The 22159-nt window shown below is 44.6% G+C and overlaps 1 protein-coding gene across 3 annotated transcripts in view; it reads right to left on the bottom strand.

Moving 5' to 3' along the window:
* Window positions 1-22159, bottom strand: part of PLCH2 (phospholipase C eta 2) — a 314798-nt gene that overhangs the window by 81955 nt on the left and 210684 nt on the right. For all 3 annotated transcript variants that reach the window (XM_084651981.1, XM_084651979.1, XM_084651980.1), the window contains 3 exons: window positions 18562-18708; window positions 13268-13511; window positions 10880-11009 (listed from right to left, as the gene is read on the bottom strand). In XM_084651981.1, the coding sequence (XP_084508107.1) occupies window positions 10880-11009; window positions 13268-13511; window positions 18562-18708 (521 nt within the window). The remainder of the gene's footprint in view (window positions 1-10879; window positions 11010-13267; window positions 13512-18561; window positions 18709-22159) is intronic.

The following is a 22159-nucleotide window of genomic DNA, read 5'->3' as shown; positions in this document are numbered from 1 at the left end:
CCCCTTGACCCCACCGACCCACCCACAAAAGTGGCCGGAGTAAATATGGCTGTTCATTTGCATGTCAGCTTATGGAAGCTAGCTGTGAAAAGACCCCTCACACCCACAAACTGAATAGAGGGGAGCTCCACTGCCATAAAGTGTCTCATAAAAAAAGAACCGCTGATGTGAGGCATAAGGTTTTGTGCCTAATGAAAAGGACTAATCAAATCTCCCAGAGCTGCTGGGCTGAGCAATACCAATGGCAGAGTTTTAAAAAGATTATTGAGAACGAATGGTCCACCCTTCCCATGGCTAATCCCTCCCTAAAAATTAAATTAGGAACAGTCTATGATGGGCAGATAGAGGGAAAAATACTTCGTACAATGCAGGCATATGAAATATGCAAAACGAGCTCTGTTTAATGAGCAGGGCAGATAAGGCAGAGTAAAGTCAATACAATGGCATAAGACGACTGGAGTATAATGAAAAAAAGCCAGCCATCCAGAACAGCCAGCAGATCTCCTAAACAGCGAGAGGAATCTGAATGCAGCTCAGTGCTTCAGTGTAGAGTCCACCACATCAACACTGAAGTTTCAATTAAAGTTGAGCAGCTGTTATGAAGAGGAGAGGAGGAAGAAGAAAAAAATCAACGAGTAAATCATAAGAATTAAAAAGAGCCCCTTGAAGGCCGCAGGGCTCAGTCGCTTTGTCTGATGACACATTATCTGATTGTATCTGGGTGATGCTTAGGAATAGGCTCTGAAGTCTCCAGTAAGGCATACATACTGATGATGCCAGGGGAAAAGCTAAGACAGCTGCTGAATAGGTTTGTAGTACTGCTGATCCGAGTCAGCCAGTGCACATTTCTGCTGCAGTTACTGTAAAATTCAGGGCCACTATCAGCCATAGACGAACTATGAGAAATATAGGAAGGCAAAACATTTAGACATCAGCCTGAACCAAAACATTCACAGACCAGAACCCATCAAAAGCTTAAGAATGCTTAAAATCCAAACTCCGATCTGAATTTTGTTTGTTGAGCGTGGCCCCCCTGAAAAATACTCTTCTGGAAGATCTCAGTCCAATGAACATCTCCCACCAAAGGTGCAGCGGTCAGGTCAGACCTCACCAAGCATTCGAACGGAGAAGGGTTCTCGCAGATGGTTTAGGGAACAGCTAGTCCAGCATCCTCAGACTCAATTGGGCAGACAAGTATAGGAATGTTGAGCTACTCAGTGTATGTCTACACTGCAATCAGGAGGTGTGACTGCAGCATGGGTAGATCAAAGCGACTTCAAGTAACAACAGCAGAATAACTACTGCGTAAGTATGTAGCCAGGGCGCAGGAAGCCACCTATGCTGTTATGGCTTCATTGCTCTTGTTCCTTGAGCTAGCTTTTTATCTAGCTAGATGTAAGCTAGCTTGGGTATATCTACATACCTCCTCACTGCGGTGTGGTCATACCCTTAGGTGACAACTCCAGACACCTCCATTTCAGACTATGAGAAAATGCAGCTGGCAGTTTGGCAGATGGCAGGCAGAACAATGCACTATCCAGTCAGATGCCACATGTGCGGATCTTTTAGGATAGCTCTGAATCAGCACTTCCCATCCTTATTCTCACTTGGTCCCATTTTTATGAATGTGCCTGTCAGTGAGGCTGGAGAATCAACCCACTGGCTAGACAAAATGGGAAATGTGTCTTGTTGCAGGAGCATGAGAGAGAAAGAAAAAGTTTGAAGAGAGAATCAAAAATTTGCTCAGTAATTATCTTGCTAGGATGGTGCTAACCGACTCCTTTCTGAAAGTATCAGAGGGGTAGCCGTGTTAGTCTGTATCCACAAAAACAACGAGGAGTTGGATTGGCCTGGTCATCACTGGTTCTTTACTTGTAAGGTAACTCCCTTGTCTTCACATGCCAGTATATTTATGCTTGTACCTGTAATTTTCACTTCATGCATCTGAAGAAGTGGTTTTTTACCGATGAAAGCTTATGCCCAAATAAATCTGTTAGTCTTTAAGGTGCCACTGGACTCCTCATTGTTTCCTTTCCTGAAAGAGAACTCTGTGTAGCTGGGAAGCTTGTCTCTCTCACCAACAGAAGTTGGTCCAATAAAAAATATTACCTCCCCCACCTTGTCTCTCTCATATCCTGGGACTGACACAGCTACAACAACATTGCATACATTATTTCCCAGTGTAAGACGCCTGTGCTCATTTACCATACAGAGCTTAACCATCCCTTTCAGAGATTGTCCTTTGGAATTAAACTGCTGCATTATCAAGCCAGGATGTGTGTGTCTCGCATAGTGTCAGGACTGAAGATTCCACAGACCTGCTTTAATGTTGAGCTCCTCCCACATCCCCCACTTTGTTTTCCAGCAATTGAGTTGTCAGCTGGTTGCTTTGCACATTTTTGCTGTAGACAAACCTAAGCACATTACAGATCAGAGACAAAGTTTCAGGCTTCTTGTACAGCCCAGATAATACTTCTTCGCTGCATTCCCTTGGGCTGGTGCCATGAAGGCTGCAGTTTTATCAGTTAGTTGGGAAACGTCTCAAGACGATGGACAACAGCACACCAAGACCATGGACAAACAGCACTGAACTAACAGCACAAATTCCATTTAGGAGCCCCAGGGTTAAGTACCCATGCTCAGCTAGTTCTCCAGGAACACGGCAAAACTGAAAATCCTTGATTTACTTAGAGAGAGACACTCAATAGGTTATCAGCGATACATTATCAGCTTCCTAGTCTATTCTCAGCCCCCAAGGAATCCACACACACTTTCTAACTCTTGATTGCCCTGGATGTTAGATTTCTATTTAGCAGCCTGACACTTTAACAACTCTAGAATTGTAGCAACTACAACACTGAAGCCAAATTTTGTGTAGGCTCTGAAATGGTTAATAGAATTAGACACCAATATAAAACAGGTCAATCAATGCAGAGACACTGAACTTATTAAAGGAGCCCAGTGAAACATATCTGAATGCACTTGTGAGCAAAACCTTGCTAATAATAAAATTGCACTGTTTCCTCCCACCACCATGAATGAATGGGGCAGCGGGGGGGCGCAAACACACAACATTCATCTCCTTTAAAAATAAAGTTCTGGGTAGAATGAAAATACAGCACTTTAATAAAAGCAGGCATTCATCCAAGTCAGTGAAAGGATATTAATTAGAAAAATTGAACCCAAGGGGACTGCCTTCAAACCCCATGTATGATATACAATGTTAGTTTTAACAACGTTCTGTTTAGCTCTTTCGTTAACCAAGGCAGAGATTTCTGCTTTGATTAGGCAATTCAAGGCTGCTTAATATCAGGAATTTTATATCACAGAACACCAATTACATCCATAATTCAGACCAGGCTGCTCTCATTTATACACTTTCATATGGAAAAGGCTCATCCATTTTTTCCTCCCTTAACAGGATTTCTAATTATTGCCATTCATCTGAAACTATTAAGACAAGAGTCTAGCATGCTACTAGTAGAAACCCATTCTCTGGTCACAGAAGTTATACCAGTCTCTACCCTTTGGCTCCAGTTAATCCGAATGATTTATCCTAGAAAGCAACTCCCTTTAATCCACTAATTTTAATGAGTTTCTGAAATTTTGTTTTCCACAGTGCTGCATTTGTGAGTGTGGTATTTGCTGGCATTGCAAAGAAGTTTTATTAAAACATTATTAAAATGTTCTGCTTGTACAGAGACACCATGTCCCCCCTGCCCCGCTCCAAAAGCCTCATTACAGTCCAGCACAATTGATGAAAGGACAGGATTCTCAGTGGAGCAGAAGTCCATGGTGCACAGGGTCTAATAACACAGGGATCAGCAGATTATAGTGCTGCCAGGCAGCGTGCATATTAATAGATGTATGAGTATTATCTTCCCATTGCCATGGGAGGGAAGAGCCTTTGTTCAAAAACAAGCTTTTGACAAGGGCCTCTTGTTGCAGGTGCGGACACGTATATGTTTCTACAAAGCTTTTTAGCCTGGCATCTGCCCCCAAATGGAAGGAAATGCACTGAGGTGCATGGGCCCATTGGGCTAAAGCTGGGGTACCTAGACGTGTGTACGCACTCAGCACACTTGCTTTCAGCTCAAGGTAAAGATGCTCACAAGGCACTCAGGCCCCGCCTGGTTAGAGGCGCTCAGGTGTGGAGCGTGGCTCAGCAGGCTGCACTGGGGAGAAGCTGCTTCTTCGCCTCCTGCGACGCTGCATCCGGCAGTAACACCACCATCCAGGGAGGCCAGTATCATCACCCCCTTTTGCAGATGGGGAAAACTGAGGCACAAGGGGAATGGACCTGCCCAAGGTCAGCCAGCTGGCCAGTGACAGGGCCAGCAATAGAACGCAGATCTCCAGTGCCAGATCGTTTCCAAAGTGCTACCTTCTCCCTGCCTCCCCTCCTCATAGGCAAAAAAAAAAAAAAAAAACCAACTATAAAACTCAAGGCAAAAACCAAAAAAAAAAAAAAAGTCTTTTCATTCCCAGTGGTGGGTCCATTAAGCAGCAATGCGTCCTGCAGTGCAGGGGGAGCGTGGTGCCTGTAACATCCGTTCAAGAGGAGCAGAATGAAGCCAGGCACTGAGCTAAGACAGTTACCAGCCAGAGTAACACATGCTCCTTGGAGATGGGCCTGGACTCCTTCCCTCCAGCTGGCCTGGGATTTCTAGGAAACTCTCCCTTAGCTGTGGGTAGCAGGGCAGCCACTAGAGGGTGACATGATTCCACAGGCCAGCATTTAATGGCCTTCTGTGGCTTGGATTAGGGTCAGAAACCCTACCACACCCCCTGAGGAACCCAGCACCCCCAGAGGTGCTACAGACTCTCGTAGTCCTTGCATTCTCTGAGCACGTGGATGCAAGTGTGTCAGGAATGCGGTGTAGGGAGGATGAGGAAAACCTTTAAGTTAATGTGCAGGGCTGGCCACAACCTAACTAGGTTACAAGTGTTTCCATGCAGTTCAAGCTAATTTCTTCGTTGACAGGTATCCCCAGACTTTGCACTAGTGCACAAGTTCCAGAACACACCTATTAAGTTTCCATTTGCACGTGAATTTTATTAATCTGAAACAGTGCCAATTGTTACAAAGGTCAGGGCTGTGATGGCCAAGCTGACCAGGGGAACAAAGTGCCCAAATCCCCAGGGCACCTTTGAAAAAAAGCCTCAGCCCAGAGTTTTAAAATCCCTCCTATTTTATTCATCCAAGACTTTATTCAGTAACACAGACTTGCTGGGTGTGTGAAGTTTATGGCTGAAAGACATCACTATAAGCAGCTCCTGCCCTGGTGTTTCCATCTTTTAGCTGTGAGTGGTTATCAGTGCAGCAATTTCTATACCTGCAGGGCACCAGAGACACTGAAGTTACAGGTATAGTATATGCCAGGGTAACCTGTATTTTGCAGTTGCTGGAGGGTTCTCAGCCTCTGCAATAGCTTCTCCGTCCCTCCCCCAGACCCTGCGCTGCTGCAAGCCACAGAGCCATTCTGTTTTCCATGCTCCAGCTGAGCACATCCTACCATTGTATATCCATAGAGGAATCTACATTGGACACAAGAGACAGCAGGGCAGGCTTTAGCATCAGCTGTCCGCAGGATGAAGAAAACACAGCAGAAAGAGTTGCAGGCTAAAAATATTTTCTGCCCGGAGGCACTGGAATAAATCTGCTACCACAGTCATGAGGCAGGGGAAGGAATCCAGAGGCATCTTCTTCTCTCCCCAGAATCAAGACAGATCATTTCCAAAGTGCCACCTTCCCCCTGCCTCCCCTTCTCATTTTCCTAAAAAACTCAAGGCAAAAACCAAAATCAAAGGCCAAAAAGTCTATCCACAAAGGCTGCTGGTGGCGGGTGTGAGGGTAGTGCTGCTTTCCAGTAAGCAAGAGATTAACTTTGCCTTTCTTTCCCTCCCCTGTTGCATGAGCAAGAGTGGAAGGAGAGGAATCCAGAATGGGTACTGAGGGCTGGGAAACCCAGCTGGGGACGGGTGTTTTTGTTCCGGCTGGGATCTCTGTAAAAAACGGATTGACTGACTTGATTTCTGCTGGTCACACCAGCAGCTACCCCACTGCCAAAGGAGCCACTCTGAGTGTAAACAATACAGGCAGCTCAGGATGGGACAGTAAGGGCTCTCCGTGAGTGACGATACCTATTCAGACAGGGTCTGCATTGCAAAGGAAAAATCTAGGCTGGACTCTTTCTTCTGAGCTCTGCTCCCGCCCTAGGGCAATGTTATGACTAGTTGTTATTGTTACTAGTAGTGAATCCATTTTCCTAGTGCCTTTCATTCAAGGATCTCAATGCACTGCCCAGACAGTGAATCCATGCACCACTTAAGCCCTGCAAATAGGATTGAAGCAGTGTCTAGCCCTCTGCACAGGGTTGCATGTCACCCACAGTGAAGTAAGAGGCTTGTCTACGGTCACGCAGCCGTGAGAGAACCCAAAAGCCCAAGTTACAGACATCCCTAGACAACATACCTGGGAACACCGGACTACAGAGATTGGCACTGCCTGCTCCTGAATGGTTACTGGAAGATCATTTGGGGGCTCCTCCCCACGGAGACGCAAAGCATCTGAGCTCAGTCAAACAAGGTCTCATGGCACAGTGACCACCACACTAGGATTTCAAAGGAATCTGGTAACAGTTCAAACCGTATTGTGCCTCAACTGCATTTCCCCTGACTGCAGCTTTGGAATGGTTTTTACCCAACTGATTACATATACAGATCCAAGGCAATTTAACACTGGCTATGACGCCCAGATTCCTTATTTGTCTCGCTACAGAGCGAGAGGAGAGGCCCACTATGTCAAGGCAGCCTCATTCCAGTCCTGTTGGACCAGCACAACCACAGAGAGTCCAGAAGTCTGGATAGAAAAACTCTTGGAAGATGAAGGGATGGACTTTGAGAGAAATCTTTCACCACTGAATCTTAAACCGGTTGCAGTCTGTACAAGAGCTGTACAAGTCTGCACAGGAGCTGGAGACACTACCTGGACAAATGGTAAAAGAGGAAGGATGGTCTTGTGGTTAGGGCACAGATCTAGAACTTGGGAGACCTCGGTTCAATTCCCTACCCTGCCACAGATTTTCCATGTGACCTTAGACAAGTGACTTGGTCTACCTCAGTTTCCCTATCTGTAAAATGAGGATAATAGCACTGCCCTACCCCACTGGAGTGTTGTGAGGGTAACAACATTAAAGACTGAGGTTCTCAGATACTACTGTAACGGGGGCCATGTAAGCATCTAAGATAAATTGATTTAGGCTGGATTTCGATGGAGCCCAAAATCTCAGATGGTCATTGGGAACTGGGTGCCGCGCTCCATTGAAATCCCACCATTTAGATTTTTTGAAAACATCCCTTCTCTCCAATCTCCAGCACATCATCAACAGCAAAGCCGCCTCTTTAAAATTCTGCTACTGTTGGCATGTTTCTGAGGCACATGGCATACAGCAAAGGCTGCCGTTGTTTGCCTACTATAAAAACACCGCATTGACTTCATTCACAGCAGGGTCCCATGCACAATCAGCTTTTTGATCATTGGTGTGGAGGCACAGATGTATCCTTAATCCTCTCCTATTCAATTAGACAATAAAGTGGGCCAAGGACAACAGCAGAACTAACTGCAAAGGAGCAGCTATCTGCATTGCAACAGGCATGTATGCAGTGTTGTAGCTGTGTCAACATGACATATATGAGCGTCTGCACACCTGATACAACACTCCAACAAAAACAGAGATTGTAGCAGGTGTGATCAGAGGACACCAAGTCGGTGACTGGACTTCAGATCACCAGGTAGGTCAAGAAAGATTTCTCTGCAACAGTCATACATGCTTTGGCCATATCTAGCAATATTATCTTTGATGTCTGGCTGCCCCAACAGGAAACCCTGGTAAAGCAATTTAGCAGAAAGTTATCAAATATCGAGTAGGTTTAAATTTTTTTTTAAATTTTTTTTTTTGGCCAGTGAATGTCTTTGGATATAAAAGAACCAGACTTTACACTTCTCTGCAGAGAAGTCTATCACCAAACCAGACTTTAAGAAACAACGTTGCTGTATAAATGGGAGATATAACTTGTTAAGTTCTCCACTATGAAGGCTTCAGAGGACAGATCCTCAGCTGCTGTCAATGGGGCTAGGACAGTTACACCAGCTGAGGACTTGACCCCAGGACAGGATGTGATTCTAAAACACATGCACCTTACAAATGTCCTTCCTTGATCAGGGAACTTTTGGAGGAATCCTCTGCATCTTACCAGCAGCGTAGATTTTAAACAAAACATGCAAGACCCAGAGGTCAGCAACATCTCATTCTAATGAACAAAGATCTTACTGTAGTCAAGTTTCCTGACTGCTTTTGTTCTTCCAGCAGCCATCTGTTATGCGATGACTTTATTTAGGATGTAAGTTATGTTTTCTGTGAATGTCTTAGCATGATTTGCAAAAAGAAAAGGAGTACTTATGGCACCTTAGAGACTAACCAATTTATTTGAGCATAAGCTTTCGTGAGCTACAGCTCCGATGAAGTGAGCTGTAGCTCACGAAAGCTTATGCTCAAATAAATTGGTTAGTCTCTAAGGTGCCACAAGTACTCCTTTTCTTTTTGCAAATACAGACTAACACGGCTGCTACTCTGAAACCTGTTATTAGCATGATTTGAGGCTTTTTAAAGGAAATAATTATAATCAAGCTACAGCTTCCAAAATGGATTTGGTCCATATTCTACAAGACAGATTAGTACACAAGTACCGTGATGATGGTCAGAACAGGCACAGCCCAACAGAACTAGAGAGCAGATCTCAGATTCAGGGCTCCTGAAAAAACACTAATGCCACATCTTAAAAAAAAACAAACTTCTCTTCATTCACTATCATCCCTGGGGTGATGGCTCATGTCTAGTCTGAATTGTAATTAAAAACTAGCTTAATAGGTTCACCACCACACCGAGTAGCTGCCCATGTATACAGAATTCACCACCGAGGACCACAATTCAGCTCCTAAGGAGACTAACCCCTTCTCTCCCCATCTTGCACATACAAAAAGAGGGTCCCATTGGTGGGCTTCTGGGTTTACTGCCTGACAGCTTAAGGGCATATTTTCAACAGCAGGACAAAAATAGCAAGAATTTGGACAGCCAGTTATCCCCTGTATTAAGCCAATCACATTCTCAATCTCTCTTACTTACACACTCCCTCTCCCCGCAGACAATCAGTTCCTTTCACCTCACTCATTGCTCCCCTTAGCCGGAACATCTACAAGAGCGTTTTAGCCCAACTCAAGTGGACATTTAAACAGAGATCGACTCCAAGCCCAACCACAGAGAGAACTTTTCCTTCTCCACTAAGTAGGAGTGACGTATTCTGGGTGAAGCACTGAGCATATCGGAGGAGAAAGGTTGGGCACATCACCTGGCGTCCCATAATTTACCCACTACAAGCAGTGCATTTCACAAAGTGCTGTGCGAAAGGGAGCAGGCCAGTCATAATTACTCAGAGATTTGGCAGGAGGATTAAGACTTCATTTGAAAGAACAGTCAGAGCACTTTGAAGAGAGGAGGAAATGCCAAGAGAGATCCCTGGAGTCAAGAGGGAGATAATGTCTCAGCAACTCATGTGACCTAATTCTAGGCCAAACTTAAAGAAGAAGAGGCACAGTGAAAAGGGAGGAAAGGGAATCACAGAGAAGGAAGGTGAAGCCACAGCCCCACTGTTGCACACAGTAATCACCCCAAGCAGCTGTCTACAGAAATGCAATGACCTCCCTGTTTGCCAACAGCACCTGGCATCATGCGTGAGTCACTTCACCTTATTTAGCAACAGCACTTTGCTTGACCATTAAAAATTAGGACAATTAGGTTAGTGAAATGGGGATTTAGCTACAGATCAGGACAATGGAAACGTAGCCCCTTAGAGTGGGTCGCTTTCATAGTCCTAAATCCAGGTTGGACCTAAATCCAGGTTCTGCTATTTAACGTGTTTCTCAGTCAATCCATAGGATCTTTAAATTTGTATCTGCATTCGCCTCCCATAGTACTCCTTCGGAGTCATTTCTTCCTTTCAAACTTCGAAAAGGCTCCCCAGGTATTTGTAGAGCAATAGGTCTAGTAACAGAAATTACTTGGTAGCAGCTGGCTTTTGGATGAAGCACATGGTTTGCGAGCACAGTACACCTAGTCACCATCACCAAATGAGCAGTCCATTGCACATGGAAGAATGCCCATGTCACTTCACAGCTGGAAATGATGAAGGATAATCAAACCAATGGCCATAGAAGACCAGGTTTATAACAATACTGGTTAAATTTTGATACTCTGTGAGAGAAAGGGTATCACCCTACTCCATGAGTGGTCCTATTGAGTTCCTTACTTCTGGAGTTAGGGGAATCATAAAACTGGAAGGGACTTCAATAGGTCATCTAATCCAGTCCCCTGCAGTCATGGCAGGGGTAAGTATTATCTAGATCATCCCTGACAGGTGTTTGTTTAACCTGCTCCAAAAAACCTCCCATGATGGAGATTGAGATTCCTCCAGTGAGAAGGCATGGTTCAATGCAAATAAGGGTATCGGAATCCGGCCCCGAGCACAGGAGGGAAGGGCACGGAAGCTGACAGAGGCAGATGCGCTGTGCTTGTCCTTACACTGTAAAACTCCAGAAGCAACTTGGTGCAAGTATCTTTTCCTTTTGCAGCTAAGAATTTACTAACGACCCCTTTGTTTCCAAAGTTCTCTCCGACTTGCTGAAATGCACAATGCAGTATCCACTGAGGAAACGAAAAGGAATTTGCTAGCGAAGCATTTACTCTCTCTCCTGCCGTGTTGCACATTAGATCTCTGCAGCTCAGCCCTTTTTCCCTTAGAAATGATCATTCTCACGTCTTACCTTAAACATTTGCTTGACTTTCTGTCGGGGGAGGTTCACATTCAGTTTGTGCATCAGCTGGAGCACCTCGTTAATACTCAAACTGCCATCACCATTCTTATCGGCCTCATCAAAGGTTTGCTTCAACCACATTTAATTGGAGTTAAGGAAGGCAATGGAGCATCAAGGAACCTTACTGAACATTATTTAGGCCCAGTCTATACCTAAAACGTACGTGGACCTAATTCACACCCGGAGAGACGTAGTTAAGCTGCTCTGCGCCCCCAGTATAGACACCCCTAGGTAAATGGAAGTAGATACTTCCATTGACCACTAAAATCACCTTCTGTTGACCTAGCTACCCCCTCTCCAGGTGGTACATTTATTACAGTGGTGGAAAATCCCCCTCTCTCACCGCAGAAAGTGTCAACGCTGCAAGTGAACAGCGGCACAGCCGTAGCACTACAGACTAGTGGACTTTCTACTGAGGCTGTAAACCACACATAAAAATCAAAGAAACAGAGCTGAAAGGGATCTCAGGAGGTCATCAGGTCTGAGCCCCTGTGCTGAGGCAGGACCAACTAAACCTAGACTGTCCCAACAGGTGTCTGTCTAACCTGCTCTTAAAAACCTCCATTGACAGGGATTCCACAACTTCCCTTAGAAGCCTTTTCCAGAGCTCAACCACACTTATAGTTAGAAAGGTTTTCTTACTATCTAACCAAAGATAGCTTAACTAGAAAAACAATAAAAGCAGCTTTATTGCCCATGAACTAGATTTGTCACTGGGAACCCTGACAGCCTAAGCTGGATATAAAAACCCCCTAATCCAAAGGATGCAAATGCACGTCAGGTACTGTATACAAGCTTTTAACAGGTTCCCAGCACCTTTCCTGGCTGGTGCTTGTTAAACAGGTTATTGGTCCCCAAAAAAGCTGAAGTTCTTTGCAGCCTTCCTGAAGGCTGACAGTTTGTTACACACCTTGTTATGGTGCCTCTTTCCCAGGCCAGGATCTCAGACTGCTCGACCTAACGTTGCCTTGCAGCAGTTAGCTAAAGGGACCCCAATGCCCTTTTCTTCTCACCAGCACAAGAACATTCCCTGTACAAGGAAATAACAATAGGCGGCTACATGCAATAGCAGGGGACAGGCTTTCCTCTACAGAACAGGATCTAATAAGCAGCAAAGGCTTCCTACCTGCCAGAGTTAACATCAGAGATACCGTACAGTGGCCATTACCAAAGGGACAATATTTGGCAAGTCTACAATCTGTTTCCTATTCTAAATACAGGGAAAGAAAATGATGGCATCTCGGAGAAATCTCACTGTATGGGCACTGGCAGCAAATTCTGTCTTCCAGTGGTGACCACAGCAGATACCCTGCAATAGCCCAGCATAGCGGAGTGATCCAGGAATTGCAATAAGCAGAGAGTGATGGGGCCTTTAGCATCTCAGAAGCAGCCCCAAGCCAGGATCTCACTGCCTGATTTGGGGGTCTGATGTAGTTTTGTCCATGAATACAATTTTCTCCGGTCCCTGATGTTAAGATGTGGGGAGAGGATTTTGGTCTGCTTGCGCGTGCGCTTTAAATGATGCCTATTAAAATCCTGCTCATGTGAATCTCCTCAGCAGCAGCACCGGCTATATACCCACAGATACACAATGAGAAATGGCTTTAAGCTCTGAACAAATATAAACTTAGGGTTGAATTCTGCAACCTGCAGAGATAGATACGGCTGCACAGGGTCTAACTGAAGGCAGAATGTGGCCCTCTATTTTTTTAAAATTCCATTCTCCCTTCACCATATGCCTAGCACAAGCCTCTAATCCTAATGAAGGACTTTTGACATGCAAAGTGTCAGCTGTTGAGACTTTCCTGCAGGATGACAACCAGTGATAGGACACAGAACCCACCTTCTCCACCCCCCAGCCTCTCTCACTCATTTGCCCCTTATTCTCAGCCCAGAAGGCTGAAAACTACCCGCTAAGGGTATTGGCAAAGACACAAAGGGCAGGTAGGAGCCCATCTCCCACTGAACGTCAATGGGAGTCATGCACTTAATTTGTGCCTTTGAAAATATCCCCCTGGCTTTTTCAGGATGTGCGTGGGTGAGACACAGATAACAGGAGAGCGGGTGTGTGGGCTGGACTGGAGGAGGGGATCTAAATGGGAGCGCGCAGAAGTGGGAATCTGCTCTGGGATGAAATAGAGCATGGAACGCTGCACCCCATACTCGGTTGTGTAGGGCCCCATGGGAACAGGAACATATGATAGGACTTGTTGTGCAATCCTATGCCTCACACTTGCTGCCAGTGAAATAAAGCACTAAGGACAGCTCCACAAATTCCTTTAGGAGTGATACCGCCCCACCCTGCTAGGCACCCTCCCCCACAGCACAGAAGGATATTGGTCTCTGGTCCTCTGCCGTTTTGACAGGCTGTCTTCATCACTGATCCCTGCCATCAGGTACTTGAGCCCCGTGATCCAGGTGCGTGCCTCCTCCCCGCTGGAGGACACCAGGTCGAGAGACTCCATGTGGTCTCCATAATAGATGCTGAAGCAGCAGTTGGGGTCGAAGCTGCCATCGGCGTAGCGCTGGAAGATCTCCGACTGCTTCCCCTCACACACCTCCTGCATGGAGTCAATGGAGACTAGAAGAACAAGAGAGGTGGGTGGCTCGTTAGAGATGGTCAGTGGAAGATCATTTGTGTTAGTTAGTTAGTTACAATCAGACTCTTGGAGGGAAAAGGGTCCTTTTTTTTGTCCTGGAAAAACAAATCACCCCCTTTATCCTCATTGCTGAGCATTATCACTTGGAGGATGACTTAATAAATGAAAGAGCTTTTCCATGGGGGGGGGAAGGATTTGTAACAAAATGAGCCCAGACAAGCATCCAGATCTTATTTTAGTCTGAGAAGGTAAAGGAGCATGAGGTAATCTGCATATTAATACAACAGGATCTTATGATACACCGTTTAGTTTAGTATATAAAGTCTGCTGCAGTTTCCACGGTATGCATCCGATGAAGTGAGCTGTAGCTCACGAAAGCTCATGCTCAAATAAATTGGTTAGTCTCTAAGGTGCCACAAGTACTCCTTTTCTTTTTGCGAATACAGACTAACACAGCTGTTACTCTGAAACCGTTTAGTTTCTAGTACTCTCGTGCCTTTCCTTTAAGCTTTTGTAGCCTGTCTGCATTGACAATCAATTGTTAGTGACACTTTTCCACCATTCTTTGTGGCAATATTTGGTTTGCTATATTCTCCAGCTAGAAATAAAATCGAACACAGTTTGCATATTACAGTTGCTTCCCCACACACAACCCATTGTAAAGAGAGCCTACACATTGTCTATGGAAGAGTCAGAGGCACATGCAGCCAGCCAGCCCCCCATGTTCTCACCAGCATTTAGCACCAATGTCAATGGATTTTGTGCAGCAGGCAGTCAATATCCTAGGCCTCTAACACTGGAGAGGTGGGTAAAACTCTTTGCAGAATTCAGAGAAACACCTTAAAAACTAGTATTTCTTATGAGTCGTAGCCTCAGAATTCCCCCAGGAATGGTTGCTCTTAAAACTAGTTTCCCACACTGAGGCTGTGACAGTGCTAAAGAGCTGGCAGAGGTGTCCTACTGCCCCCATTTCTTCCCCTTTCTCCAAATCAGTTGGGTTCTAGCCACTTATACCTCGAACATGCCGTGAGGTTTGGAATGGATCAGCTAGAGCATTCAAAGTTATGTTACAGATACTACGCAGTGTTGTCTGTCTAATATCCTGGGACTGACACGCCTACGAGGTGGGGGAGGCAATATATTTTATCGGACCAACTCCTGTTGGTGAGAGACAAGCTTTCAAGCCACACAGAGGCTTGGTCTATACTACCAACTTATGGCAGTAAAACTAAATCGCTCAGGCATGCGGACAAGCCACACCCTTGAGTGACACAGTTATACTGACCCAATTCCCGGTGTAGAGAGCATTAGGTCAGCAGGAGGGTTTCACCTCCCCAAGAAGCAGGGCCTACGCCGAAGGGAGAAGCTCTCCCATCCACGCAGTAGTGTCTTCACTGAGTGCTACAGTGGCGCAGCTCCACCGGTTCAGCTGCAGCGCTGTAAGCGCAGACAAGCCCAGAGCTCTTCTTCAGGTCTCGGAAAGGTATTCCCAGCATCACAGGAAAATGCAACTACTGAACAATCTGTTCCCCCTTGCATTTTGCCATGACACTGGGAGCACCTTTCCCAGACCCCAAGAAGAGCGCTGTGTGGCTCGAAAGCTTGTATCTCTCGCCAACAGAAGTTTGTCCAAGTAAAGATATTACCTCACCCACCTTGTCTCTCTAATATTATAGATAGAGAAATGCCGCTGAGTTGGGTTTAAGGCATTTGCAAGCTCAGCCAACAAGGGACATTAGGCACATCCTAGTCTGTTGTGAAGCATCCTGTAAATCTTCTTGGCTAGGATGAAACACAGTATCAGTAGAACAGCTATAATTATGATAGTTGAGGGCTCTAAGCACTGAGATCCATTGTGCTAGGCACTGTACATACACAGTGAGATGGTCTCTGCACCGAGAAGCTTCTGATCTAAATAGACAACACAGGCAAAGAGAGACAAAACAGAGGAACAGAGAGGTGAAGTAACTTGCCCCAGGTCACACAATAGTTCAGTGGCAGAGCCAGGATCAGAACCCAGGTACCCTGACTCTGAAACAATCCACTGAACCACCTAGTGTCATTTACTCAGGAATGAATTCTTGCCTTTGCAGGACTTGATCCAACTAATCGTTCACATTTCTAGCTACCAGGTTCCTTCCTACATCTAGGTTTGGGAGTAAATTACCAAGATATTGGTAATGTTTGTCAACCCCCATTCCTCTTCCCCTTGAATATACAAATCTTAAAATGCTATAGAGTGCCCTTACGTTTAATGAAACGGTGTCTAGTATCCACATGCACTCAGAGCCAGCACATCCAATAATTATTTGAATAATTTGTTTCCCTTCTAAAGATCCTAGATCCTGAGTGTCAAGAAGAGAAATTTTAACAATAAAATAAACCCCAGCACAGAATTTAATTTTGCAGATTACAGTGTCCTCCTGAGATTACAAGAAGCATGGCTCTCCCTAGAAGCAGACAGCTGTTTGCTATGGTATGTGTACTGGGCAGCTACAGAGGATATATTACCCAGATCTACACGTGCCAGAAGTTTAAAAGATTTAAAAAAGGAAAAGTGTTGCAGCAGGGCCAAAATCCAAACTGCACCATTAACTGTTTCTAGGGGGGAAGCAGTTAGCTCAAAGCGGACGGGAGGAAAACATTTAAAATCCAACACAGACTCCAGACCCTGGCAGATTTTCTTCATATGAAATTAAACGAAGCAGAAACCAGTGAATTTGTGTTGTGTTACATCACTGCCCTCTGGGCTTACTGTTATTTAGCAAGGGGGTATGGGACAGTCACAGACACACAGAGCTCAAATAGCACTAGTCAAAGCAAATGTCAAAAGAGGAAATGCAAAAAGACTTAACCTCCGGTTTATGAGCCCTCTGTGCTGATGGCACAACTCACACCAAGGATAATGTCAACGCCAAGCCCAGCCTTTAATAGTCTAGAGCAGTCGATTTACGTGCAGTCATTTTATAGAACGGGGCAAAAATTTAACACTTTGGACATTATCAAGGTGGCTTGGTATGCTAGTGCTTCTAGCTTTACTGTGCCACTCAACGCAAATTAAAAAAGCCTGATCAAGGAGACACAGACTTTGAAAAAAACTATTTCCTAAATGTCTTTAACGTAATGGTAGCTGGTTAAACTAATCCGTTACAGCTTAGTCGGAGAAGATGTGCATGTTATTAATTATTATTAGGGTTAGTATCTTTGCTTAAACAACCAGCCAAGTAATTCTAACTCACATACTTGAAGGAATTTTTAGGTCTTCTGCATGCAGTTTAAAAAGCTGGTTCTGAATAATGCAACAGGAGGCAAAAGGAAAAGTCTAGAGCTAGATTTCAGTAGAGGTTTAAGTTCACTATTCAATATTCGTTCCTGTGCATTATTATTCATCTGTATTTCAGTAGAATCAAGAGGCTCCAACTGCGATTGGTGCCACATTGTGCTAGGCACCCTATGAACATGCTAGCGGGGGACAACCTCTGCCCTGAAGAGTTTAGGGTCAACACTGGAAAAGGGTCACATTTTCAAAGGGCTCCTCAAGCTCCCATTGTAGTCACCCAGGGATGCTGGGCACTTTTGAACAATCTATGCTAAAACAGACAAAGGAGGGATTATTATCCCATTTCACAGATGGGAAACTGAGACACAGAGAGATTAAATGACTTGTCAGAAGTCACAACGCAGTTTATTGTAGAGCCAGGAATTGAATCGAGATCTTCCAAGTCCTAATCTACTATGTCCCTAACCACTATGCCAGCACCCCTCTCAGATTGCACCTGTGCATCTTTACATACCAACAAACAGGTCACAAGCAGAGATGCAGATTGTGCCAACATTTACATTCATATTTGTAGTTTTGAAAGGGGAAACAATAAGATTAATTTGGTCCCCAAGATCTCAGTCTCCCTGATCCTCCCCTCAACATGATGGTTGTCAGACACCTCTCTGCAGCATTTCCTTGCCAGCACAGTTTCACACATCTTGTTAAACAAATAATTGAAGGCCCTGTTTTAGTGCAGGTTACAACTCGTGTCTGTGAAGCAATCATTGCTTTTCAATCATGTATATGTTCATTGGAGTGGATCAGCCACCATCTGGTGAAAAAAGACACTGAAAAAAACACACACACACATGCACACACATTTGGGGAAAATATTACAAAGCGGCCCCAGTTAAAGAACAAAAGTCCTGACAGGTAAAAACCCTTACCCTTAGGCCACTGGGAGATGGGGTGGGGCTCCCAAACTTCATCCGTCTTGTCGATTTCATTGCAAGCCCCTTGTGGCAGGGAGCCTTTCACTATCTTTTTCTCCAGCATCTAGCACAATGGAGCCCCGATTTCAGTGGGGGGCTCTCAGGATGACTAATACAACACAACATGTAGCTGAATGCAGAGACATATCAGCTCTTGGAGCCAGAATATGCAGCATGATCTGCAAGGGCAGATCCCTGTGTCTAAATGGATCCTGATTGACTCTAATGGGGTTTTGTCCACATAGACCTGGTTGCAGGATTGGGGGTCTTTATTTGCAACCAATAATCATTACCCTTCTGGTGCACGATAAACCCTACCAGAGCTCCCTCAACCCATCAGACAACTGGTCCACGTGACCTCGGATCTTGTCTCCAGCAATGATCACTAGCAGGTGCTTCAGAGGAACATTGCCTTAACCATAAATACAGCTAGCTAGCTGTGCCACATGGGATATGGATGTGGAGGGGAGGAAATATCCCTTCCTTCTCCCACAGACATTTCTAGGGAAGACCCAAATGTCAAACTGCAGACTCTCCTAAATCTGGGGTTATTCACATAGGATTTGCTTGGAGCTCATCTCCAAGTCTGTGGGGTTATTTTAGCCCTCAACTAGCAGACGTGTTATTAACATTCATACAAGTCAGGCACAGTCCTGCCAATCCAGCAACAGCTTTTGCCTTGGTCATCTTCCATGTTACCGAACCCCTCATGTCGGCTGCTCAGTGCCAACGCAAACCTCTCATTCTCAGTAGAAAGACCCGGTGGCCGGCACTTACTTTTGGCTTTCTCATTCTTTCGCGACGGTCTCCAGCGAATACACGACTTGTGCTCATCGAGGTAATAAAACCGGACTAGCCCTTTGGAACTGCCCCGGAGTTTGATCATCTGGGTACCAGCTTGCATGCAGCTCATACATCTTTCCACTGGAGAGAGAAATAAAGGACAGCCTGAGTTAGACACAAGACTGAAATTCTTCAAAATTCTGAAAGGCACAACGTGCAGTTAGGCACTCAACTGCCCCAGGAAGTCAAAGGGGGAGGTTCTTTGGCCTCAGTAGCACAAGAAGTCAGACCAGATGATCACAGGGGTCCCTTCTCGCCGACAGCTCCCAGCCGTGCCTTTGAAAAGCTCCACCTCCACATCTAAGGTGGAATCCACACTAGCACAGGAGGTCAGCACAAGAACTAGGCACCACTTAAGCTGGACTTTTATGATGTCTAGGCCTCCTGCTGACCCTCTGCATGGCGGGGGAATTTCAACCTTTAGGTCAAATGATCAGCAGATGTAAAACTGGCATAACTGTTACCATCAGTGGAGCTACACAGATTTACACCGACCAGCTGAGAGCTGACCTTTAAACTTCCAACTGCCTCTTTAACAAAAAGATAACACTTTCCCCTCCTCCCCACCATTTCTCACTACAAAGTCAGAAGTTTTGGGCAGCAGCATCCCCAGTTAGAAATAAATTTGCTTCCTGGGAAGTGGCTGAATTAGCATCCTGCCTACCCGGAGCCCAATTAACTAAAAGGAAAAAAAATTAATTACCCAACTTGGCCACTCAGAATATAGCAAATATTCTGGAACCTGATAAATAATTCACAAAAGTCCTTAGTGTACAAATTGCTTTAGAACTAAAAACCATTTTTTCACTATAGAGGGGAGGCATTAAAAATTAACAGCACAAAGGTTATTAGAAACACACACTGGATTCAATTCATTTATTTATTTTTTAAAAGGGCCATCTGCTAAGACGAAGGCAGCCTCAGAGGCTACATTCTTATAAAATAGTCTGCAGTTATCTTCTGTGTAATGCTAAGTGCCTTGTACGATAGCCAGAGAGACGCAGAGCTGAACAAAGCATTCCAAAACAATTCCCTCCATCTCCCTAAATGTTCTGTTCTTCAAAGAAGCAACAAACCAACTTTGCACCATTGCTACCTCCTGCATCCCATCATTAGGAACTGAGCAGCGGAAGCCGTGAGTCAGTTTGATGCTCAAGTGACTATTACTAGAGCTTGGTAATTGTTTGCTGCTCACCACAGTATCAATACTCATGCTCATTCTCCTTATGCATCATATACTTCTGTAAGATTTAAAAAAAAAAAAAAACCCAACATGCATCACTCTGTGCACTGCTGTGAGTTAGATGCCAATATTCTCAGGCTCATTTCATGTTAATGGGCCATCTGAGCCCAATGTTAAGGTAAGTTCGTAGATAAAAATGAAACAGATTTATTAATAAAAACCAGCAATACGAAGCAGTGGCTAAGTCTGCAATGGAGGGAGTTTCTAATGTGCCAGCTTCAGGGTTAATACTTTAAAAAAAATTTTTTTTTGAAGATAAATATGCAGTTGCCTTTCTTTGAATGCTCTGGTTATGGCTCCGAGCTCTGAACTCCAGCAGACAATAAAGCACTCCCATCTGCTGCTGAACTATTCAAGAGAGGATCATTAAACTTGGTCTGCTTACAGCTGTGACAGTCGGATAGCAAAAAGCAGCACAAGCTGGCTTCTCTGAGAATATTTAATCAAGTTCAAGGTGCTCAATGGCCTGGGCACAAGGTATCTAAAAGATCAACTAAAGCTCCAGGATGAAGATTGTGGTTGACAGCTCCGCTCCTCAAGCACACTGGAACTTTCTACCATTAGGGTAAATAAAGTTCATCTGTGCAGGAGACAGAGCTTTCTTGGGAGCCAGCCCAAGACTGTAGCCTGAACTGCCCCAGGGACTAAGGATCCAAACCGGTCCGCCTTCTATTCAGTGCCATGCACACTTCCTTGACCTGCCTTCTCTAACAAACAGAGGAAGTGAGCTGTAGCTCACGAAAGCTCATGCTCAAATAAATTGGTTAGTCTCTAAGGTGCCACAAGTACTCCTTTTCTTAGAGCAAGGTGTGTAATATATATTTTAAAAAAATCCAAACCATAAATAACAAAAAAAAAACCCCTCAACTGCACACTCTCCTCCTAAGGAGAGAACAAAACACAGGCCAGATGTTAGCCGTGTTGCTTGATGCCCTGACTGGAAGGCACTCAGATACTACAGTGATGAGCACCTATACAGAATAGAAAACAAAGGTGGCAGTACAAGAAAAGCAGTAAGAAAAACCACCCATCCCCCCCGTCTGTTTTCATATGGATTTGAAAAATAGGAGTTCATGGAACACTTTATTAAAATGTTGACTGAATACTGAGTACTGCTCAAGGCCCAGAGTGAAGACAGTCCTTGCCCAAAAAGCACTTGAAGTCTAGAACCCAGATCGGGCAAACGCTTACACAAATTAGTCAACTTTTAGCACATGAGCAGTCCCCGTAAAACGCCTCGTGTTGTTTAGGTATTTGCAAGATTGGAGCCTAAAGTCTAGTGGTCCAATACTATTTAATATAGTCATTAAAGCTTAGGAGACAAACACTTATCCATCCCACCCTGACATCTGCAGATTGTGGTAGAAGAGAAACCACATCTGAGAACCATGGTGATAAGTGGAGTAGAACAGAACCACCCCTAGGTTTGCAAAACTAAAACTGTTCCCAAATGTTGGCATGTCTCAGGTAAACTCATTCCCATAATTTAGAGCAAGATCAGGAGAAAACATGAAGCTGTTAGAAGTTTCTTGCATAAAATGCATGGAAATTCAGAGGCAAGATTGATTTGCAGTCCTTAACTTGTCTGGTAGCACACCAGGGTACTCCAATGTGCACTGCACTTTGTAGCAAAGTTTGTAAAGAAGAAAGAAATGAGAAATATTTTGGTGTGATTTGAAAGGAGAATAAATAAATAAAATAAAAGAATAAGAAAGAAAAGAATCTGGAACAAGCTTAATGTGAATTTATCAGCAATATTCTTTCGGAAATTCCTTTTTGTCTGTTTGAGAAGCAATGGAACAAAGATATGATTCTTTCCAAGTTAAGAAAAATCTTCAAATGTTGCACCCAATGCACAAGTAAAGACACCTGTATCCGTTTAACACCCAGACCATCCAGTGTCACAGAGGCGTTTCTTGTGCAACACTTTTATTTGTTATTCATGGAGTGGATTTTCAGAGGCACAAAAGACAGCGTGTATGGTAACCCCCATTGTTTCATGTTCTCTATGTATATAAATCTCCCCACTGTCTTTTCCACTGAATGTATCCGATGAAGTGAGCTGTAGCTCACGAAAGCTTATGCTCTAACAAATTTGTTAGTCTCTAAGGTGCCACAAGTCCTCCTTTTCTTTTTGCGAATACAGACTAACACGGCTGCTACTCTGAAAAAAGACAGCTAGGCACTTAACTGCTATTGAAAGTCAATCTGAGCAGGAGCCTAACTGCTCTTGTGTATTTGAATATCTATTCCCCCAGTCGGCTGGATTGGTGCAGGAGCTCCAGTAAT

The sequence above is a fragment of the Lepidochelys olivacea genome (assembly GCF_965140295.1).
Source record: "Lepidochelys olivacea isolate rLepOli2 genome assembly, chromosome: 18".
NCBI lineage: Eukaryota > Metazoa > Chordata > Testudines > Cheloniidae > Lepidochelys > Lepidochelys olivacea.
This window is presented reverse-complemented; position numbering and strand designations above follow the sequence as displayed.